The 23,069-nt window shown below is 36.8% G+C and overlaps 1 protein-coding gene and 1 pseudogene across 2 annotated transcripts in view; one reads left to right on the top strand and one right to left on the bottom strand.

Moving 5' to 3' along the window:
• Positions 1–8,919, top strand: part of Shcbp1l (SHC binding and spindle associated 1 like) — a 43,802-nt gene extending 34,883 nt beyond the window's left edge. The window contains exons 6-9 of one of the 2 annotated variants that reach the window (XM_023706866.1): positions 1,970–2,123; positions 3,609–3,748; positions 5,051–5,173; positions 7,668–8,919. In XM_023706866.1, the coding sequence (XP_023562634.1) occupies positions 1,970–2,123; positions 3,609–3,748; positions 5,051–5,173; positions 7,668–7,919 (669 nt within the window). In that variant the 3' untranslated portion in view covers positions 7,920–8,919. Of the gene's footprint in view, positions 1–1,969; positions 2,124–3,497; positions 3,749–5,050; positions 5,174–7,667 lie in introns of both variants that reach the window. The other variant, XM_004646590.2, reaches the window with a different exon arrangement.
• An 82-nt stretch (positions 8,920–9,001) lies between these two features.
• Positions 9,002–10,034, bottom strand: LOC101583640 (annotated as a pseudogene).
• Positions 10,035–23,069: the final 13,035 nt, after the last annotated feature.

The raw sequence follows: 23,069 nt of genomic DNA, 5'->3' as shown, positions 1-23,069 counted from the left end.
CTCAGTAATTGTTTGCTCCTCATTCCAGGGTGTGAACTAGTTGAACGAACACGTGTCCTCCTAGGTTTGGAAGAAAGAGTGGTCTCTTCACTGCTCAGTGCAGGCTCCTGTGGTGGTCCTTCTTTAAGTCTATCGACAGTATAGTATACCAGTGAGGAACCAGGTCTTTTTGTTTTTTTAGATACCTCATTATGTTGATCAATCTCAGCCTCCAGAGTAGCTGGGATTACAAGTGTCTATCACCATGCCCTGCTAAACATAACAATCAGAATTAAGGGCTGACCAGATAGCTCCTCAGATTGAGGTGCCTGCCTGCTTAGACAGACACAGGGGCCTGGTGTTCGATCCCCAGCCTACTGTGCTGGCCCTGCCTACAGGGCGTGCTGAGACAGTGATTGAGACTGGGCATGGTGGCACACTCCTATAATCCCAGCACTTGGGAGGCTGAAAACAGGAAAATCACTACAAGTTTGATCTATGTAGTGAGACCCTGTCCTAAATACATTAAAAAATCAAAATTAGCTGGGTGTGGCTACACATGCCTATAATCCCAGGAGGTTTTACTGCGAGCCTGAGGCCAGCCTTGCGCTACATAGTGAGTTCAAACCATCCTACAGTATAAAGCGAGACCCAGTCTCAAACAAAACAAAACACAAAAAGGAAATTATAAAAATCTGGGTTTGGCTCATCATTTTGCTTCATAATATTTGTACTTTGAAATCTGTATGAGAGAATAATGAAATCTATCCAATAGAGTGTTCAGCTTAAATAATTTATATAAGGCTTTCAACAAAATAACTCATGCATAAGTGACAAGTGATATTAGTGTTTGGTTCTCTCTCTCTCTCTCTCTCTCCCTCCCTCCCTCTCTACTGGGATTCAAACTAAGGACCTTGTGTTTGCCAGTCAGGTGTTTGTGCCACTGAGCTATATCCCTGTCCTTTACGCTGTCATCTACAATGCATCAGGTTCTAATTTTTCTGGTCTTCATTACAGTGGTATAGTCTTAGTGGATGGAAAGTGCTCTCTCTTTTGAGTCTGATTTTCATTAGTAAATGATGATTTCATGTGAACATGATTTCATGTGCTTGTTGACTACTTGTGTATCTTTAGAGAAGTGACTTCAAAACGTATGTCCATCTTTAGGTGGGTTGTCTTCCTGTTCCTTGTTGACTGTAAGAGTTCATTACAAATTATGGATACCATACTTACTAGATGTGTGCTTTGTGTTTCTCCATTCTACAGACCGTCTTTTCACTTTCTTCATATTACTATTTGGTGCACAAAAGCATTTAATTATGAAAAAGTCCAACTTACCTGTTTTTCTTCCTCATATCATATTTAAGAATTCTTTGCCAAATCCAACCAAGGTCATGAAGATTTATCCTCATATTTTCTTCTAGATTTTTTTTTATGGCTTTAGCTTTTATAGTAAATCACTAATAGGTTTTGAATTAATTTTTGCACTTGGGGGCCAGGGAGATGGCTCAGTAGAATAAGCGCTTCCCTGGCAAGTGCAAGGGCCTGAGTTCAATCCCCAGTTCCGAAAAAAAAAAAAAAAAAAATTGCATTTAGTGTGATGTTAGGGTTCAACTTCATTCTTCTGTGTGTAGATACTCATTTGTCCTATTACCATTTACTAAAGCAACTGTTCTTTCCCTCCACTGAGAGGTCTTAGAACATAGCTCATTTCTAGCACATAGCTTATATTTACTACGGAATAGCTATAAAACTAATGATTATAAAGAAAATGTTATTTAATCATTCCTTTCAGTGACACAAGTGACACTTTGACCATGTGATAAGTAAATACTATGTAGGTAAATCCTTAGGGAAAATCATGTGTCCAGTAAGTATCTGAGTAAAATATCATGTTTTAGTTTATGGAAGTCGTGCTATTTTATTTTATTTTATTTTATTTATTTCCATCTATTGTGGAAGATGTACTATTTCATTTTTTTCTTCCTAGGTTAAGGATTTGTCTTCAGACACACTTCTCCAGCAGCATGATGACTTGGATTTGGCTTTGGATAATTGTTACTGTGGAGATACAGTAGTTATTTTTCCAGGAGAATATCAATCTGTATATCTTGCTTTGCTGACTGATGACATCATTATAAAGGGTTAGCAGATTATCTTTGTAGCTCTTTTTCAGAAATATGTGCTGATGGGGCTGGGGAGATGGCTCAGTGGAATAAGCACTTCCCTGGCAAGTGCAAGGGCCTGAGTTTAATCCCCAGTTCCACAAAAAAAAAAAAAAAAAAGAGAAAAAAAAAAAATGTACTGAGCCATGTATTACAAGTATATGTATTACAAGTATATCTAATGAAACTTTTAGAAATTAGAAGCTTATATATCACAAAAATCCCTATGTACCTTTCACAGATGATATCTGTGAACAGTTTTGTTTTAGATGGATCTTACCATGTTACCCTGCCTAAGCCTCCTAAATGGCTGGGCCTGGAATTGTACATCAGCATATCCAGCTGATTCTAGTTCTCACAGCGTAGGGTATATTTTTACCAAAACTTTTTTATTATCTATTTCTAGTGTTCTTGCTGTCATTTAAGCTAAAGAAGACCCAGATGGAGAACTGTATTAAGCTATACCTAGAATTGTCTCAGAATGCTGATTTACAAAATTTAAAACATAAAAGAAAAATTTATTAAGTTACTTTTAGGTTCTGAATATGTGTAATAACTTTGATTTTGCCTTTTAACTTTGAAATAAGGATATTCTTATTGTCTGACAAAAAATAAACCCAGTTGACTAAAAGTCAATTGAAAATTCAAGCAAATATTCACTACATTGTGGTGCTTGTAATGAGTTGTACTTTGCTGAACTACATCTATAATAAGCATAATACATATGATTTAAACATTAAACATCTGTATTGTACTTGCTATTAAGTTTAGATAACTGCTTTTACTATTATGGAGCAAAATTATTGGTGTGATTACATTAATCTAAGTTAAGAGTTTCTGCTAGTCCTTTTTGGTTTTTTTTGGCAGAACCAGGGATTGAACTCAGGTCCTTGCGCTTGCCAGGGAAGCGCTTATTCCACTGAGCCATCTCCCTGGCCCCTAGTCCTTTTTATTAATGATAATTAAAGTTTTTAAATCAGGTGAAGGTATGGTTTTTTTAAAAAAAAACATTTTAGACATTTTGTACATTACTGTTGATTATAAGGAAGTCTTTGGTGGAATGAGTATGATGAATAAATACTACAGATAGATTTAGACTAATGATTATAAACTCAGATTTCTCCATGATGATATCAAGAGAACAACAAAACTTAGATTATAGCTAAATATGTACTTAGTTCACAGGGAAACAGTTGTTAAGTTTATATATTATAGATATTGCTAAAATATAAAGTATATAATACATAGTTAAAAGTATATGAAAGGAAAAGCAGGATACGACAAGTATTATTGAATAACTAAAGAGCTTTAAATTGAGGATTACTGATTTGTGTTTTTATCCCTGTGCATCAGGAATTGGAAAGAGAGAGGATATTATTATTACTTCCGAGCCTTCTCATGACAGTTTTGTGGTATCCAAAGCTGACAATGTGAAACTAATGAATCTGTCTTTGATACAACAAGGGACCGTTGATGGCATTGTGGTGGTAGAGTCCGGCCACACGACTCTAGAAAACTGTGTGTTAAAATGCGAAGGAACAGGAGTGTGTGTGCTTACAGGGGCTTCTTTGACAATTACAGACAGTGAAATAACTGGTGCCCAGGTATTTTATTCTATAAGAACTGAGAGTTTCCATAACTATAGATAACAACTCTGAGTGATCTTAAGATACAAAGGGTAAGAAGACCATTGTATGGAAATATCCTTCAACTTAGAAACCGGTAGAACTGAGAAAGGAAAGAACAGGAGCCTGACCTTAAGATAAAGGAACAGATTGAGAGGATTAAAAATGTTTATATTGTCCATCTTAAAAAAGTAAATCTGGGGGCCGGCGAGGGCTTGCTTAGGCAAGTGCAGGGAATACAGTTTGATCCCCGGCACCACATGCCATGCCAGCCCTGCCCCCAGTGTAGGCTGAGCTGGCCACAAAAAATAAAATAAGATAAATCTGGGCTCATACCTATCAAATGGGTCAGTACACCATTAGGGGTAGGCTACCTTTCTTGGCCCTCTCAAGAGAAGCTTAAGTGTTTGCAGTTGCAGGAGTTAAGTACATCTCTCTCAAGGGTCTGTACTCTATTTCTCTGAGTGTGTACTTCTACATTTCTGTCTAATAAATCCCTTTATACTGCTTTAAAAAATAAAACGGGTAGAAATCAACAGAGTGTCATTAAACATAGAGGAAGAGAGAACCAACTGTATATCCAAACTAAGACATTAGTTTGAACTATAATTTTTTAAAAATTGGAAATCAGATCATGAGCCCATATTTAGTGGTTTATTTTTAAAGAAATAAGTACTCATAAGCTACCTGACATTGCTTGTAAGATATTGTGATTAGTTCTGAAAACTTTTTAATAGTTGGGACATAGATAACATCACAAAGACCATTAAAAGAACTAGAAAATTGAATAAGAAGGATTTAAAAAGTAGTAGGAAAACAAGCACGTTTTGGGATGATTTCTCAATCCCCACTAAAATGAAAAAAATAATGTATCAGCAGATTAGGGAAGGACAGTGAATGTGAATTTTTATACAGTACTAAACACATTGTTTAGTGGGTTTTTGGGCTCCTTTCTCTAGATTGCATTTGGCTGAGAGAGTTGGGTAACAGACTGACTGACCTCCACCTTCCTTTTATGGCTAATTTTCAGAAACAGATATTTTTCAGTGTTTTAAAAACACTATAATAAATTGATGCACACATTGTCAAGTATTTCCATGTCAGTTAGTGTTTAGATTTCTAATACACGATTACAGTTCTGGGGCTGGGGATACAGCTCAGCAGTAGAGGACCTGGCTAGCATGTGTGAGGCCCTGGGTTCAATCTGCAGCAAAAAATAAACAATTACAAGTATAAGCAGCATTTTGGAGAGTGACCTGTGTGTTTGCTCCTAATGTGTAGGGTGCTGGTGTTGAGCTGTACCCCGGCAGCACAGCCACTTTAGAAAGGAATGAAATCCATCACTGCAACAACCTCAGGACCGGCGACAGTTCGAAGAGCACCTTGGGTGGAGTTAATGTCAAGGTATCTATTGTGTTAGTACTTTCAGGTCTGACACAAGTTATAGAAATCTTAAATAATTATTAGATATGTACTAAAATACTAGTTTTAGTATTAAAATTTAGTTTAAATGCTATTGATATGGAAAACAGTATAAGGAAATAAAACGTGATTGAATGCTGGCTGATGGGAAACAAATTTAGTTCTGTGATTTAATAATTTCAATTTAATCTCTTAGTAACTTCGAATATGACAAAGTAGATTGGTTTTGCTCTTATAATATATTGCGTTATTTGATTAGATATATAATGTCTTTTGAAAAGTAAAACAAACTAAGCTAATAAATATTAAATACTTCACTCCAAAGTTGTACAAAGTGATTTAATCAAAATAATGAAACATTAACAACAGTGATTTGTAGGCAAAATGTCTTCTCATTCTTTTGTGCTTCTACAAACCCTGTCTTCCCAGGTCCCACGCTAGGCTTTGTGGCCAGTAAGTTTTATCCTGAGAAAGCTTTTCCTAGATCATTAGTTAAGTAATTAGTTAATTAATTATGTATTTAGTACAGGGTCTCACTACACAGGTTGGACTCATAGTGATCCTCCTGTTTTAAGCCTCCCAAGCACTGGGATTACAGGCTTGCACCATCATGCCCAGTTTCATTCACCATCTCAGCATGCCCTGAGGGCGGGACTGGCTCAACACACTGGAGATTGAACCCTAGTCCCTGTGTCTGCCTGAGAAGGCACTTTCATTAATTCTTTTATTATCAATACACATTTTTGTCTTCTCAAATAGATTGTAAATCACATAAGGTACCACTTATCTAAAATGCTTGGGACCAGAAGTATTTCAGATTTGATTTTTTTAGTTTTTTAATATTTTCATATACATAATGAGATATCTTGGGTATGGGTCCCAAGCCTAAAGATGAAATTCTTAATGTTCAATATATGTTTTCTTTTTTCTTTTTTTTTTGTTGTTTTGTTTTGTTTTTATTTTATTTTTTTATTTTTCAACAAATAATACACTGCATATATTCTTCTTAGTGGTTAATTGCTGTACAAGATGCGGACTTGTGATCCTATTTACAAACACCATTAGAACAAATCATTCTATTCATCAACATATGTTTTCTAAAGGTAGTTTTATACAATATTTTAAGTAATTTTGTGCATGAAAAAATGTTGCATGGGGTGGAATTTTCCACTTGCATCATTTCAGCACCCAAGTGTCTAGAGCTCTCTGGATTAGAGATGTTCAACTTGTACTAGAAAACCTCCCCACCCCATCCTGTAGCATGAATGTAGATGCTAAATCAGATAACTGGGCAGAAATACTGTAAAAATGGTAACTGGAGCACCATGTGGGCAGTTTTGGAATGTTTACCTTAAACATTCCCTTCTCCCCTTTTTGAGACAAGGTCTAGCCTTGAACTTAGGACGTAGCCAGGCCCACCCACAACTCATGGCAGTCCTCTTTGCCTCAGTCTCCTGAATGCTGAGATTGCAGGCCTTAAGTATTGTTTCTGTTCTTAAGTATTTTCAATGGTTCTCACATGTTAGCATGTGTCACAACCACTCATGAGTGACAAACCCTGGTTTCCAATCTAGGTGGCAGGAGGTCTGAGGACTTGTAGGACTTGCAGGACTTGTTCTAGGAACTTGGCAGGCACTGCTGGCGCTGCTGACCAACGCTTAAGAACCATGTCCCGCCAACTCAGTGAGTGCTGGGCAGAGGCACGGAATCACCTTAGAACTGCAGAATCTTGAGCCTTAAAAATAAATCAGAATCTGATTTTAAATAAGATTTCCAGATGACTTAACATATAAAGTTTAATAAGCATTATAAACTTTCATAACTTTTTGTAAAACCTGACCAGATCTCTCCCTTGCCTTCTCCACCCTCATCTTCCATTCTTCCTCTAATACGTTACATTCAAACCCCACAAGCTTTTGCATGTTTCCAGAAATGGCTGAGCTTTTTCTAGATGTTACCCATACCTCAAACACTTTCTATAGCTCTGTAGGTGACCAATAACGCCCCATTATTTATATATGACTATAACTGCCCCTCTTCAAAACAGCCATGACTGTAGGAGCCCTCTAGTCTAAGTGGAGCCTCTCCCTGCGCCACCCAGCTGTGCTGTATCCCACTGCCTTATGTTACTTTTCCATATCACACCTTCTCTGCAGAGATTTGTTTTCATATTTATCACGTTCTATTAGAGGTCACCCTCATGTGCTGTGGCTCTCTCCCCATTTAGAATCAGTTATTTTATCAAAAGCTGATAATATCTTGAAATTTTATTTACTATTTTTTATTCTTTCATTTACTACTTCATTAAACATTTGTATTTAATATTAATGTGAAGAAACCACTTTTGTTCAAAACTAATCTTACTGTTTTAAAGAAATTTGCTAACCCAGGAGTAATGTCTGGTGTAATTTTATATGTTCATATAAGTTCTCTGTCAGATTTATTGGAAACTAAATTTCCTTACATAATTTAACAGGCTCTTCCAGCACCCAAATTGAAGATGACTAATAATCATATTTACAACAACAATGGCTATGGAGTAAGCATTCTTCAACCAGCTGAACAGTTTTTTGTTGTAGCAGAAGAAGTTCTCAACGAAGGGGCTGCTTCAGGAGATAAAATAGATGACAAAATGATCAGCAGGATAATGCAAAACCTGAATCTGGAAATGAATAATAATAAAATTGAAGCAAATGTAAAGGGGGATATCAGAATAGGCACTAATTAAAGCATCTAGATAAATGCTAAAGTTTTATACTTCACACATGTAATGAATATATCCCACAGATACTGTAATTTTAATGAAGTTCAAAGCTTATTAAAACCTGAAAATATTAAAATGTTTCATTGATTTGCTTTAACATGTTTTATTTTTTAGTTATATTTTATTTTTAAAATATTTTTGAAAAAAAATATATTTTTTACAATATTTTCAACTTAAATACTATTCACACTGAACATTTTTAGCAGCTTAACCTACCCAAATATGAAGTTTAAGAAGCCAAAACTGTTCTAGCTTTGTTAAAAAGAAAAGTTGTGCTGCAGACTACTGTCAGGATGGTTAACAAAGCAAGGAAAAGCACCATTCAAATCATGTAACAATCTCTTTGTTCAACTGGATTATAGGCTGGTGTATGTCCCAAATTAGACATATTTCACACAAGTATGGCTGTGATGAGGTGAATCCTCAGAACCCACATTTCCCAAATCACATATTCTCCAAATGTATCATCAGAAAAATTCAGGATTTCTAACATGATTATATATCAGAAAGGCTAGGACTAGCTCTTTCTTGTCATTACCTTGTTACCTCAGTCACCAAAGACAGAATTATTTCAAATTAAGAGACTTTTTAAGGAAAATCTATGAGGATTTTTTAGAAACAGGGTCTTGCTATCTATAGTTCAGACTGGCCTTGAACAAACTACATAGATGAGGCTGCCCTCCATCAGAATATGCTTAAAGAAGGAGGATTGCTAAGGACAAATGCAATTGAGAAATCTGGAATATATTTAAATTTACTCATTGCTACAAAGTGTAGACATAAACAAGTGTTAGTTAATCCTAAGGGATGAGTTTAACTTCAAAGATGACAATTTTGTAAGATTTAGAGTTTAATTTGGTGCGTTGTCACAACTTGACTGGTGCTTCTTTCCTCGCTGTCCTTACATGAAGCCATGGGCCCAATTCTATTTTCAGTAAATGTTTGACAGCTTTTTACTTAGTAACAGTCTATCAGCACTTTTATTAAGCATGCAAGACTAACAAGAACTTTGGCAATGTGTAAGTGTAACACAGTGATGAGAGCGCTTTTACAATTATGTCTTCTAATACTGCCTTCACAGTGTGGAAATTGTGCTACATCCACCAAAAGAGGGCCCCGTCTACTCAGGTATTTTAGTATTTCACCCCAGGAACAAACTCCTTTGCATTTGGAGTCAGATTGCTTTTGACCACAAGATCTTCCAGAGAAGAGCCATCACTGATAACAAGATCATTAAATTGTTCTTGAATTTGGTCCATAGTTTGTGGGAGATCTCGAACTGGAATAAACCACTCATGTTGTTCTTCCTCTTTCAGCATTTCTTGGAAACAGAGTTCAATAATTTCTTCCCACAACTCCTATTTGTTGAATTACTCATTTTCTATCAACATGTGCTCTGCAAATGGATTGTCATCCTCATGAGAATGACCGTTAATAATCACATCTTCATCGATGATGCTTGTACGAGTGCCGCTGCGACTTGGACCTTACTTTTTTTTTTTTTTTTTCCAGATCAAATTGGTAGGACAGTTTCAATAATTCACACACTGCATACATTCTTCTTAGTGGTTAATTGCTGTACAGGATGCAGACTTGATATCCTATTTACAAACACCATTAGAACAAATCATTCTATTCATTAACAGAATGTAATTATATATCTTTCCTAACCACTTTGAATACACAGATACAAAATGGACATTCTTCTGTATCCCCTTTTTTTGTTAAGTTCCGTTATTTGAATATTATAGGTGTGTAAACTCAGTAAAATATTCTAAAAGAGTCCAGTAGCCCATAATAGTATTGGGTCTTCCGCTTGACTGGCAATGTCAGAAATTGTTGACCTGAGTCCCCTACAGCTCAACATAACACCATGGCTTTACTTCTTATATTTCGTTTTTATACTTTTTTGCTGGATGGACCTTTCATGGTTGGTGTTAGTTGGCGTTTTTAACCCAGTGCAGGACAGCAGGGAAGGCAGCCAATGACTCCAGCCAGCCCCCACAGATCTCTACAGGCAGTGCGGCTCCCCCACTCGACATGCACTTCGCCTGCAGCCTGCCTTTTCCAGTCCAACATGTTTGAAAATAACTGCTTTATTGAGATATAAGTCAAATACTATAAAACTCATTCTTTAAAAATTATATATACCAGTGCTGGAGATGTAGCTTGTAGAGCACTTGCCAAGAATGTGCGAGGCCCTGGGTCCAATACCCAGTACTGCCAAAAGCAAATGAAAAGTACAAAATGTTAGGCTTTTCAGCACAGCAGAGGAGCAGAGATAAAAGAAAGGGAGGAGGCCTTTATTGTCATTGAGGAGGACATGGAGAGGGCCGAGGGCAGGGAGATGGCAGGGGGATCCTTTGACCCGAGATTTTACGGGCTTTTGCTAGGGGAATAGTCTGGGGGGCATGTTCAGGGATACACAAGGAACTGACTGGGGTCTCCCTTGTGTGTGTGAGGAAAGGGATCCAGGATGGAGTGGGAAAGGAGGAAGTGGTCATTGGAAAGGTAAGCTGTTGCTTTCGGGATTCAGCCATATTGAATCAGGGCTGTGATAATTTAGCAGTTTGTACTCAGGCTAGAACCTATCACAAAGTATTTTTAGTGAATTTTAACTGTGTAGTTTAATAATCATTTAATTTCAAAAACAATATGGCTCTAAGCACTGTTTTAATGCTTGTTTATATTAAAAGTAGTCAAATGTTCTATACAATGTAAAACTTATGGTCAGTTTCCAATGATCTATGTTGGTAATTTGACTAAAGTAATAGGTCACTATAATAAAATATTAGGTTTAACTGCAAGAAACTAGGAAATCCAAGATGAAAGAGATAAACAATATGAAAATGTTATTCTTCATATTCAGCGAGCACCGAGGTGTAGGATCCAAAGACGTTTCTTCTTAGTACTCAGCGTAGGTCCAGTAGGAGCTGCTTCATATAAGAAACACAGCTTCTCTCATCTTACTTCACCATGCTATGGTTTCTGTTTAAAGTTATCACAAGGCCCAACATAGTGATTCTTGTTCAAAATTATGTTCAGATTCCAACCAAGAAGAGCATAGACCTTTCCACTAAGCTGCACACATTACTTCAACTTGCATGCTTTGGGCTAGAATCTAATCAGTTATTTGAATTTGGGACTAGAAAATATAGTCTTTAAAAAAAATAGCCACTTGTCTTTTAAGATAGAAGTTAATAATATGGAGCACATGTCATTTGGAGGAGTGGCTGTAGCTTTGATCATATTCTTGAAAAACTCATCCCTCAAAACTACTGACCAAAACAGTGCTTTGTTTTCATTTTCTACAGAAGAATCTAATTTAACTTAGAAATACTTTATAACTCATATTTAAATACTAAGTTAGGCCATTATATGTTTGCTAAATATTTGTTAGATTGATTTGTGCCTACTTAAGATGAACATTTTACAAATAAAATTTTATAGTCATTACAGACATCACTGGGCTATTAATTTGCAAATGCTTTGAACATTTATCAGTGCAAGGTTCCCTCAAAACTTTAGTTAGATCAACCAGTTAGCTTAAACCTATTGTTGTAGGACTATAAAAATTTCAATCAGTTAAAATAATTACTGAGGTAATAAAAATAACCAATGTATGAATTTTTACAGATGTGCAGTTAAGAAATGTTAAATATTGGATTATGAAGCCAAATCCTTTGTTGTTTTTATCTTAAATTCTAGATTTGAAACAAATATGGGGCTTGAAACTTTGAAAACTCCTAGTAATTCTTCCATTTAGGATTAATTGTAAGGTCACCAACTTGTCCTACTTTGACAAGATTTTTCAGTTTTTTTTTTTTTAATTTTTATTAGTACATGTAGGTGGTACAAATGACTGTTCATTATGGGGAACTGGTACATGTACACATCTCCACATTCTTTTCCCTCCCTGCCTCTCATTTAAAAAAAATTTGCCAGCATCAAATTTATTTTATAAGGTCTAATCAAGTTAACTATCATATGTTTGATATTCAGACAGATAGTGAGGTTAAACTCAACTGCCTATGTTTTTTTTTCAATTGCCTATGTTGTAGGGTAATAATAATAAGCTTCTCTTCTGGAGGGTTAACAATTTAAGTTTGCAGACCAAAAATTAGAGAAAAAGTAGGGATGCAAGGACAGCCAACATTTTGACCCTAGCCTTTCAAGGTCAGTGAGGACTCAGGACATAGGAGAACCTACACTGTAACATTATGTAACTCAGTTGTATCCCAAATTTTCTGATCAAGGAGATTATGGGGCCACAGAGGAATGTGATCAATGATGTAGAGTGTGCCTAAGGAGAGTCACATAGAGAGAAAACATTCTCTCAGGCTTTCACAGAGAGCAAATTGGTCAAGCAATAGCTATGACTCATTTACATGGCTGACACTGACAAAGGATCTACAAAGTGCAGTACAAGGTTTCAGGATAAGTCTGGAGGGGATTTGACTGGACTTATCAGATACAAAAGTTACATTTCTTGTTATATAGGTCTTGCTTTATCTTGGTCTTAATCATTCAGCAGAAAAGTATAAAAATGAAGTATAAAAAGTAAAACCATATTAATATGCTGAGCTGTAAAAGGCTCAAGTCAACAACTTCTGACATTGCCAGTCTTACAGAAAACCAACGACTATTATGGACTACTGGTCTGTATTGGAATATTTTGCTGAATTCACAAACCTATAATATTTAAATGACAATGAAATATCTTTCTCTGACAAAGCTAAACAAAAAAAGGGATACAAATGAACAACCGTTTTGTATCTGTATATTCAAAATAGGATAGATATACAGCTACTTTCTCTTAATTCAATGAATAGAAAGATTTGTTCTAATAGTGTTTGTGGACAGGATATCATGTCTGCATCTTGTACAATGAATAACCACTAAGAGAACAATATACAATGTATTAATTATTGAAACTGTCCTACTAATTGGTTTTGAAACTGTCTCATGGCTATTTGTTTCTCAATAAAATTATTTTAAAAAGTTAACTATCATAAATGCAGATCAACATGCCAAAAACATATATACTAAATCAAAGTACACTTTCAGATACATTGACTGTGCTAAATTGCAATAACTTTCTTTTTCTTTTCTATTGTCTTTTATTTTCACTTTACTCAGAAGAGGAAGCATACAATGTGTCTGGAACCTTTCAGGCACTTCTGGGTCTTTCTTCATTCAACGGTATGGTCTCTGTGTCCACCATTGTCCTACAAATGACTCAAGTTTGTCCTTCTTGGTGGCAGAGCCACTCCTCAATTGCAAATAAGTCCCACATTTTCTTATCCACTCATTTGTTGATGAACAGAGGCTGCTTCTGTTGCCTAGTTTGTTTTTTGTCTTTTGTGTGGGGGTTTTGGGGCTTTCTTTGTAATTGTTTCATAGAGGGTGTTTGAAAAATGTAGCTATTAAGACTTGTGCCAATATAAACATAAGTATGCCTATATTACGTATTGATGTCTTTAACTCTTTAAGGAAGACACATACAAGGGGAGTGTTGGATCAAATGGGATTTCTATTCTTAGTTTTTTTTGAATCTTCATACTGATTTCCATAGTGGTTGTGCTAGTTTGCACTCCCGCCAACAATGAACCAAAGGTTCTCTTTCCCCACAGCATCCCCAGCATTTGTTATTGTTTGATTTCTTGATGATGGGCATTCTCTTTGGGGGCGTATTCTTTCTTAAGATTGAATAATGTTGAATCTCAAAGTTATTTTGACTTTCATTTTTCAAAAGGCTAAGAGTGTTGAACATTTTTGCACATATTTATTGGCCATTTATATTTCTTCATTTGTGAACCACTGTATTGGTCCTTTAAGAGTAGGAATTTTATTGGCATTTTCATTAGGCTTACATTGAATCTGTAAAATAGTTTTGGAATTATGGCCATTTTGACCATATTGGTTTCACCATATCTTTTCCTTTTCTGATGTCATCTTCAATCTCCTTCTTCAGAGTACTGTAGATTTCATTTCATTTTTCTTGATGGTTTGTGTGTGTGTGTGTGTGTGTGTGTGTGTGTGTGTGTGTATGTGTGTGAGCGGCTGTGCCCACCCTGGTGTGGGGCTGGTGTGGTATGCTGTACCAGGGATCACACCCTGATCCTTAGGCTTGCCTACATTTGCCTAAGCAGGCATTTTAGACCACTGAGCTATCTCGCTGGCCCCTTGATGCTCTTGTGAAAAGTATTGTTACCCTAATTTCTCTTTTGGTGAGTTTATCAGTGAAGAGGAATATTGTTGATCTTTTAGTGTTGATGTCATATCCTGCTACATTACTGAATGTGTTTATTAATTCTAGAAGTCTTTTGGTGGGGTTTTTGGAGTCTTCTATGTAGAGTATCATGTCATATGCAAATAATTAACTTCTTCCTATCTATATACATTTTATTTTCTTTTTTCTTCTCCAATTGTTCTAGCTGTTTCAAGAACTGTACTGAACAAGAGCAGTGATTGCAGGTCCTTGTCTTGTTCCTAATTTTAGAGAGAAAGTTTTCAGCTTCTCACCATTTGGTATGATGTTTGCTATTGATTTGTCATAAATGGCTTTTACCATATGGAGAGAAAAATCACTTTTTAAAAAATGGTGAAAGATGTAGGCTTTTGTCAAATGTTTTTTCTGCATCTTTTGAGATGATCATGTGCTTTTGTCCTTGTTTCTGATCATGAGAGCATATTACATTTATTGATTTTTTTTTTTTTTTTTTGTACTGGCTATTGAACTCAGGACTTTGTGCTTACTAATCAGGCACTTGTGTTGCTGAGCTATCTTCTCAGCCCCATTTATTGATTTTTGTATGTTGAACCATGCCTGCATCCATAGAATGAATCTGTTTTTTTAATTCTCAAATTTCAATAACTGATATTGTATTATACAGAATTTTTATATCATCTTGGTAGTTCATCTTTCATAATTCATCTGCATCTTAGAATCTATCTATTTCCTCAACTTTTCTATTTTATTGTAGCACAGGATCTCAAAGCATACACCAATGATCTTCTGGATTCAGCAGAATCCAGTGTGATTTCATCTTTCTCATTTTTAATTGCATTGTTTTGGATCTTTCACTTGTTTTTTGTAAGACTGCCTAAGGGTTTCTCTATTTTACTTATTCTTCCCAAGAATAAACTCTTAGATTCATTATTTGTATTACTTTCTTAATCTAAATTTAATTAATTTTTGCACTGATTTTTTTTTTTTTTTATGTATTTAGTACAGGGTCTACAGGGTCTCACTACACAGTTCAGACTCTAGTGATTCTCTAGTTTTCAGCCTCCCAAGTCCTGGGATTACAGGTGTGCAGTACCACACCTGGTCTCATTCCTTGTCTCAGCGTGCCTAGGGGTGGGACCAGCACAGCAGGTCAAGGATCAAGCCCCAGCCCCTGTGTCTGCCTAAGCAGGTACTTTAATCCACTGAGCTATTGGGCCAGCCCTTGCACTGATCTTTATAATGTCCTTTCTCATACTAGCTTTGGATTTGATTTTTTCTTAGCTAGGACCTTGAGGTGCAGTGTTATGTTATTTATTTGAGCTTGCTCTTTTTCTGATGGGGGAAATTCACTATTATAAACTTCCTCTTCAGACTGCTTTCATTGTGTCTGGATGTTGCATTGGCATTATTGCTTGCTTGTAGGAACTAATTTGTGTTTTAGCACATTCAAAATGGGGCTGTAATTCATATGTCTCCCTGCCAGGTGGTTCTGATAGTAAATATCCAGCTGTCTGATGGGTCACAGTCATGTATGTACCAGCAGTGGCTCAAACCAGTTGGAATATGTTAATTTCTGTGACCCACTGATTATTCAAGAAAATATTGCTTAATGTTCATGTCCTTGCGTATTTTCTGTGGTTTCTTTTTTCATTAATTTCTAGTTTCATTGCCCTATGATCTGAAAATATGTATGTCATAATTTTGATTCTTTTGCATTTCCTTCAGCATGCTTTATGGGGTAATATGTGGTCTGTTTTGGAGGAAGTTCCATGTACTGCTGAGAAGAATGTGTGTCCTGTTGTTGGCTAGAACACTGTAGATAATAATTAAATCCATGTGTTTGGAAGTTTGTTTTAACTCTTATACAGTATTTGTTGATTTTTTTTTTTTTTTTTTTTTGGTCTAGTTGATGTGTCCCCTTCTAACAGTGGGGTATTGTGTGCCCTATTACAATTGTATTCTTGTTTATCTGAATTTTCATGTCCACTGGTATTTATTTTATAAGTTTTGGTGCACTGATATCTGGTCCATATATAATTGTTATCTCTTCCTGTAGAATTTTTCCCAAATTCATTGCAGGTGAGGTTGAGGCTGGCCTCTGGTGGTGGGGGAGAGCATCTGTCCTTTAGCTCAAATCCCTTAGTGGGTCTTTTTCCAGCATGACATGGGTGTCTCCTGTGGCTGTCTCTCCTAGTCACTGCAGGAATGCAACATGGGGAACTGTAAAATGAAGTCGTCCTATGGTTGCTCTAAGTCCTGGTTGAAGCAATCAGCTCTTCCTGGAGTGGTGTCCAACCAAGCACTCTTTCCAAGGATGTGGCTGGTTCTCAGACCACAGCCATCTGCCAGCTGCTGCTCACTGAAGGACCCAAGTGGAAGCAGAGACCACGCTTTCCCTGTGACTGCAGCCACTCACCTCTTCGAAACCCTCCTGGGCCCCTGCTTTTGCTTTGTCTCTAGACTCAGTCTCTCTTTTCTGCAAGCCATGAGCCCAGAAATGGGGAGAAAATGTAGACGTCATTACCTTCTCTATACTCTATTCTGTCCCTTCAGTTTTTCTGTTTTGTCTGTAGGTTTTAATCTTCCTATGAGTCTCCCTGATTCCCCTGGATCCACCTCTCTTTCTCTGTCTCTCTTTCACTGTTTGTGTGTGTCTCTCTCTTCCCCAAGTTACTTTCCAGTGGAAAATAACTTAGAGAAGATTTTTTTTTTTTTGGTGGTAGCAGGGATTGAACTCAGGGCCTTGCACTTGCCAGGCAGGTACTTATACCACTGAGCCATATTCCCAGCCAGAGAATATGAGGCTGATTTGTTCTTGTTTACCACCACCATTTTTTAAGGAAATCTCTTCATGATTTTCCCACTTCCAATACATTTTTAATCTTATGAATCCACACAGTTTCAGGAAGATTGACACACTTGAATCCCCTAATTAGTATCAATAAAGATATTTATCACATTTTTTCTTTCATTTGGTTTATTAATATATTTTCAGTACATAATGGTTAGATTTATGAGGATTGGTACATGTATAATACACATTTTAATATATATATATTTTTATGTATGTTAGTACAGGGTCTACAGGGTCTCACTACACAGATTGGAGGACTGGTAGTGATCCTCCTGGTTTCAGCCTCCCAAGTGCTGGGATTACTTGTGTGCACCATCACACCCAGTCTAATTTTTTTTTTTTTTTTTGAGGTCCAAACTGGTGCCAAACTCACAGCAATCCTGTGATTCTCTTCAGTGCCGAAGTTACAGGATATGCCACCATATCTGACTACATTTTAATTATTTTTTGTCCATTTCCCCCTTCTGTTTCTTCTTCCCTCCATCTCTTCATCTCCTTTCCTTTTGCAAAATTTCATATTCCTGTTTCCTATCACTTGTTATTTATTTTGCTCATTTGTTTTTGTTTTATGTAAGAAAAAAACATGGGGGCTATGAGTAATTAATGAGTTATAGAGGAAATGAAGAAATTAAGCAGTTTGGAGCTAGATGTGGCGGCACACATCCATCATCCCAGCACTCAAGAAGCTGAGGCAGGATCACTACAAATTCGAGACCAGCTGGACTATGCAGTGAGACCTTGTCTCAAGAAACAAAAGCAAAACAAAACCAAAATAGTGATATTTAAGTTGGTGTGTACCGCACATTGTGATATTATGGTTTCAAGGTGTATTCACTCTTACAAAAAACTCAAATTTATCTTTTATGGAATGGTAGTGTTCCACTGTGTGTAAATGCCAGTTTCTTTATCTGCTGATGGGTGAATAGGCTGTCTCCAAGATTTAGCTATTATAAATTGTGCTGCGACAAAGGTGAATATGCATGTATCCATGGATATCGTTAGCCCTTTCCAGAAGACACCTACAAAGGGAATATTAGATGAAATGGAATTTGTAGTTTTCATTTTTTTGAAGAAACTGCATGCTGATTTCCATAGAGGTTGTACAGGTTTACACTCCTAACTATGTAGAAAGGTTCTTTTTTTCTCCATAGCCTCACCAGCATTTGTTATTATTTGACTTTTTAATGGTATTCATGTCTTCTGGAGTAAGAAAACATTTGAGTGTTATTTTAATGTGCATTTCTCCAATGGCCAGAGATACTGAACATGTTTTTGTGTATTTACTGACCTTTAGTACTACTTCTTGTGATAAATGTCTATTCATTTCAGTTGCTCATTTTTTGATTGGATCTTGTATCTTGAAATGATCTAATTTTTCAGTTCTATACATATTGTAGATATTAGTCCTGTCCGAGATGTACCTAATAATTTTCCCCATTCTTTTTTTTTTTTTTTTTTTTTTTTTCCAGAACCGGGGATTGAACTCAGGTGTTTGCGCTCTCCAGGGAAGCACTTATTCTACTGAGCCATCTCCCAGGCCCAGTGGCAGAAGGATTTTTTTTTTTTTTTTTGCAGGGGACACTCAGGATGCCTTCAGGGCAGGTCTGGTTTGGCTTGAGTATGAGGGGATCAAATCACAGCATCCTGAGCCTGACTGCATTGTTTCAGCAGGCACTTAAACACCTGAGCTAATGGGCAGGCCCCCAATAATTTTTTTCTTTTTTTCTTTTTTTTTTTTTTGGCAGAACCAGAGATTTGAACTCAAGCCCTTGCGCTTTCCAGGGAAGTACTTATTCTACTGAGCCATCTCCCTGGCCCCTCCCCATTCTTTAGGTTGTCTCTTCACTCTGTTGGTGGTTTCCTCTACTGTGTAGCAGCTTTTAAGATTTTTTTTTTTTTTTCTCCTGGGAATCAAACACAGAACCTTGTGCTTGACAGGCAAGTGCTGTGCTGCTGAGCTATATCCCTGGCCCATGTGCAGCAGCTTTTAAATTGGATAATAGAGATCAATTTAAAAGCTGCTGCACGGGGCCAGGGGAGATGGCTCAGTGGAATAAGCGCTTCCCTGGCAAGCGCAAGGGCCTGAGTTCAATCCCCAGTTCTGCAGAAAAAAAAAAAAAAAAAAAAAAAAAAAAAAACCCAAACAATTGGCTATGACTTTGGGGCCAGGGAGATGGCTCAGTAGAATAAGCGCTTGCCTGGCAAGTGCAAGGCCCTGAGTTCAATCCCCGGTTCTGAAAAAAAAATAAAAATAAAAAAATAAAAGCTGCTGCACATGGGCCAGGGATATAAGAGCCTGCCTGGCAAGTGTAAGGTCCTGAATTCAAGCCCTGGAACCATCATCATCATCATCATCATCATCATCATCATCAAAAATTGTAAAATCCAGTTTGTTGATTTCTGATAGTATTGCTTGTGTAACTAGGGTGTTTAGAAACTCATTATCTACACTTATGTTTCTAAGAGCTTTCCTGGTTTTTTTTTTTTTTTTTTTTTGAGCTTTCCTGTTTTGTCTTTCAGAATAATGTTTCTGTTTTAATATTTAGATCTTTGATTAACTTTGACTTTAGTTTCATATATGGTAGAAGACGTCCATCTAGAATCCATTTTGCACATGCTGGTCATTTTTCTGAGATCAGATGAGATGGGGCGCGTTCAGGGTGTTATGGCTGTAGGCACTAGTCAGTTTTCACATCAGTTGTTAAAGAGGTTGTCTTTCCTCCAGCATATGTTTTTGATCCCCAAATATCAGATAGCTGCATGTACCTTGGGGTGTCTCTGCTTCCTCCACCCTGTTCCATTGATCTACATACTGTTTTACACTGTTGCATTGTAATATAACTTTAAGTCCAGAATTCTGGTATCTCCTACTTTGGTCTTATTGCCCAGGGTTGCTTTCGCAATTGTTAATATTGGTTCCACATACATTTTAGCTCCATGAGGAATGCTGTTGGTATTTCTATTGAGATTCTATTAAATGCATAGATCAGTTTTGGGAGTTTGGTCATTTTGACAGTTATTACTTCTATCTTTTCAGGAACAAGGAATAACATCAGGGGCCAGGGAGATGGCTTAGTGGAATAAGCGCTTCCCTGGCAAGGGCAAGGGCCTGGGTTCAATCCCCAGTTCTGCCAAAAAAAAAAAAAAAAGGAATAACATCAATTTTCTGATATCCTTTCTCATTTCCTTTTTATACTACTATAGTATTTTATAGGTATTTTATTTCTTTGATTAGGTTAATTCCTAAGTATTCAATATTTTTTGAAAAAATACAAAATTGTATTATTTAATTTCTCATAGTGAAGTAATTATTAGTGTATAGGAATGCTATTGATTTTTGTGTGGAGATTTTATATCCTGATCTTTGCTGAATTTGCTTTGCACCGAATTTGATTTTTTCCATTATTATTTTCCTCTTGTGTTTGCTTTATATCTTGCTTTACAAAGTCATGAAGTTCACGGCTTTATTCCAAAACATAGGAAGGCTAGGCTAATTGCTTACAAACACTTTTTTTTTTTTTTTTTGCAGTCAAGTGTCATGTAATCTTGTTCTTCTAAACCATTTTTAATATTAAAACATCATAAATCACAGGACAACACATTTGATTAATTCTAGTTTTTTGGTGGAATTTTTTATAGGGTATTCCATGTCATTTGCAAATAATGATAATTCAAATTTTCCCTTCCTGTATCTTCTTTCTTTCCTGGCATGAGTGCCATACCACTGAATTGGAGAAAAATGATTATAGTGTTTGCATTGTTTGCTTGTTTCCCCTCATCCCAATTAATCTGAGCCTTGGTGCCGCCTAGCAGGTCCGCACCCATTTCCCACTCTCTCTCGTGTGGAGATGTGTCAGAGATGGCCTGTGCAGAGGGAAAGCTCCTTTGGAGGCGCAGCCCAGGCCTCTTGGAATGGCTAAGGATTATAGCATAGGCTCCAGGGCAGTGGTCCAGGGAGGATCAAAGCAGCCTGCTAAGGAGTGCACGTGCTCGCCCTGTCCTCCCTACACAGATTAGCACTAAGGCTAGTCATGTAGCAGGCCACCCTGTCCTTTCCCTTCCCCTACATGAATTCCTGCACAGATGTCCTTCTTTTGTTCCTTATCCTTGCTTCCCCACCCTAACAAGAAATAGCCATAAAAGTTGGTTTCCTGAGAAGGTCTTACATTGAGAAGCCTCACTGAAGCAGACCATTTGGGTCTTCTTGGAGATTCAACTGGACATGGACTCTAAGTGATCTCTCCTACTTTGCACCATGGTTGTGGACAGTGACACACTTGTTTCTAAGGTATCTCTGAGTACATGATATCTGCATCAGTTCTGGCACTTTTGTCACACTGGGCAGTTTTGCTGCCCACACATTCTTTTTCTTTTTTTTTTTTTTTTTTCTTTTTTGTAGTGTGGGGTGAACTCAGGACCTTGTACACTTCAGGCAGGCACTTATATCATTGAGGTATCTCCCTGGTCCCTTGCCCATAGTTTCAACAGAATTATGTACCTGCTGGATTTGTGTATGCTTCCTTTTCATAGACTCTAGTTAACTGCTAACTGGGTTTTCATATTTTGTATCATTTTGTTTATTTAGCTCAGCCACCTTTATATTAGAGTCTTCTAATTTTATTTATGTACATTACATACTTACATCTTTGAGCTTATCTAGCACACTTCTGATTTTTAAAAAATTTTTGAGTATATAATCCTGCTTATCCCAGCGATGAGCAGTTCATCCCTATTTATTTATTTATTTTATTGAGAAATAAATATGAATGAGACAGTTTCAAAGCTGAATAATAGGACAGTTTCGGTAATCAATACATTGTACATTGTTGTCTTCTTAGTGGTTATCCATAGTACAAGAAGCAGACAGGATATCTTGTCCAAACACTATTAGTACATCTCTTTCTTCTCATTGAATTAAGCAAAAGTAGCTGTATATCTATCCTATTTTGTATATATAAATACAAAATGATCTTTCCTTTGTATCCCCCTTTTTGTTTAGTCATGTCAGAGATGAATATTTCATTGGCATCTAAATACCAAGGTGTTTGAATTCAGCTAAACAATCCAACACTGTCTAGCAGTCTATATTAGTGAGTTATTCTCAGAAGTTATATTTTTATTTTTTTATGAGCAGAATATATTTATTGAGAGAAAGAAAGCTCCTGTCCTGAGAGAGGGACAGGAGGGGGGGGGCGAGTGGGTAGTTCCCCCCAGGAAGTTGTCTCTTGCAGGGACTTTTATAGAGGAAAACCATGTGGTGAGGTGGGTTTAAGGTGGTGGAGAAGACATGGGAACTTGTTTAGTTGGACATGAGGTGGGACCAAACTATGATCAACCAATGAGATTACAAGCACCATTGCTCAGGTAAAATTGATTAAATACAGTATCAAATGGGAAAGCGAGTACCAACAATGTAAGAGATAAAACAGAAGCAATTGTAAGCAATTTTAACAGTACTATGTGAAGCAAAATTGTATGAGGCAAAGCATGAACAATTATGAGCAATGGGCAAAGACATACTAACATTTGAAACATAAATTTGTTACCTAAGCAAGTCCCAATTCAGAATTTATGAAAGAAAAGCAAACTCATACCTCTGTCCAATGATCTTGGTGGGAAACTCCAAAATGATACAGGGAGAAAAATTGGTATCAGGTGGGTGACCTCCAAAGAATATAGGGAACCTCCAAATGACATAGGGAAAAATGATCTCTGGACCTGAACTGCACGAGTTCGTGTTCTCTAAAACCGAAGAATGAATTTTAGGAACAAATGGAGGTTATATTATTTAACCAGAATATATTTATGAGAGAAAGAAAGCTCCTGTCCCAAGAGAGGGACGGTGGGGGGGGGGCAAGTGGGTTGTTCCCCCCTCTCAGAAGTTGACTTGAGACTTTACAGATCATCGTATTAATATGGCTTTACTTTATATACCTTGTTTTTATACTTTTCTGCTGGATGGTTAAGACCAAGATAAAGCAAGACCTATATAACAAGAAATGTAACTTTTGTATCTGATAAGGTCAGT

The sequence above is a fragment of the Octodon degus genome, unplaced genomic scaffold, assembly GCF_000260255.1.
Source record: "Octodon degus isolate 3935 unplaced genomic scaffold, OctDeg1.0 scaffold00273, whole genome shotgun sequence".
In the NCBI taxonomy this organism is placed as follows: domain Eukaryota; kingdom Metazoa; phylum Chordata; class Mammalia; order Rodentia; family Octodontidae; genus Octodon; species Octodon degus.
Note: the sequence above shows the minus strand (reverse complement) of the source record. Positions and strands in the feature narration are given on the sequence as shown.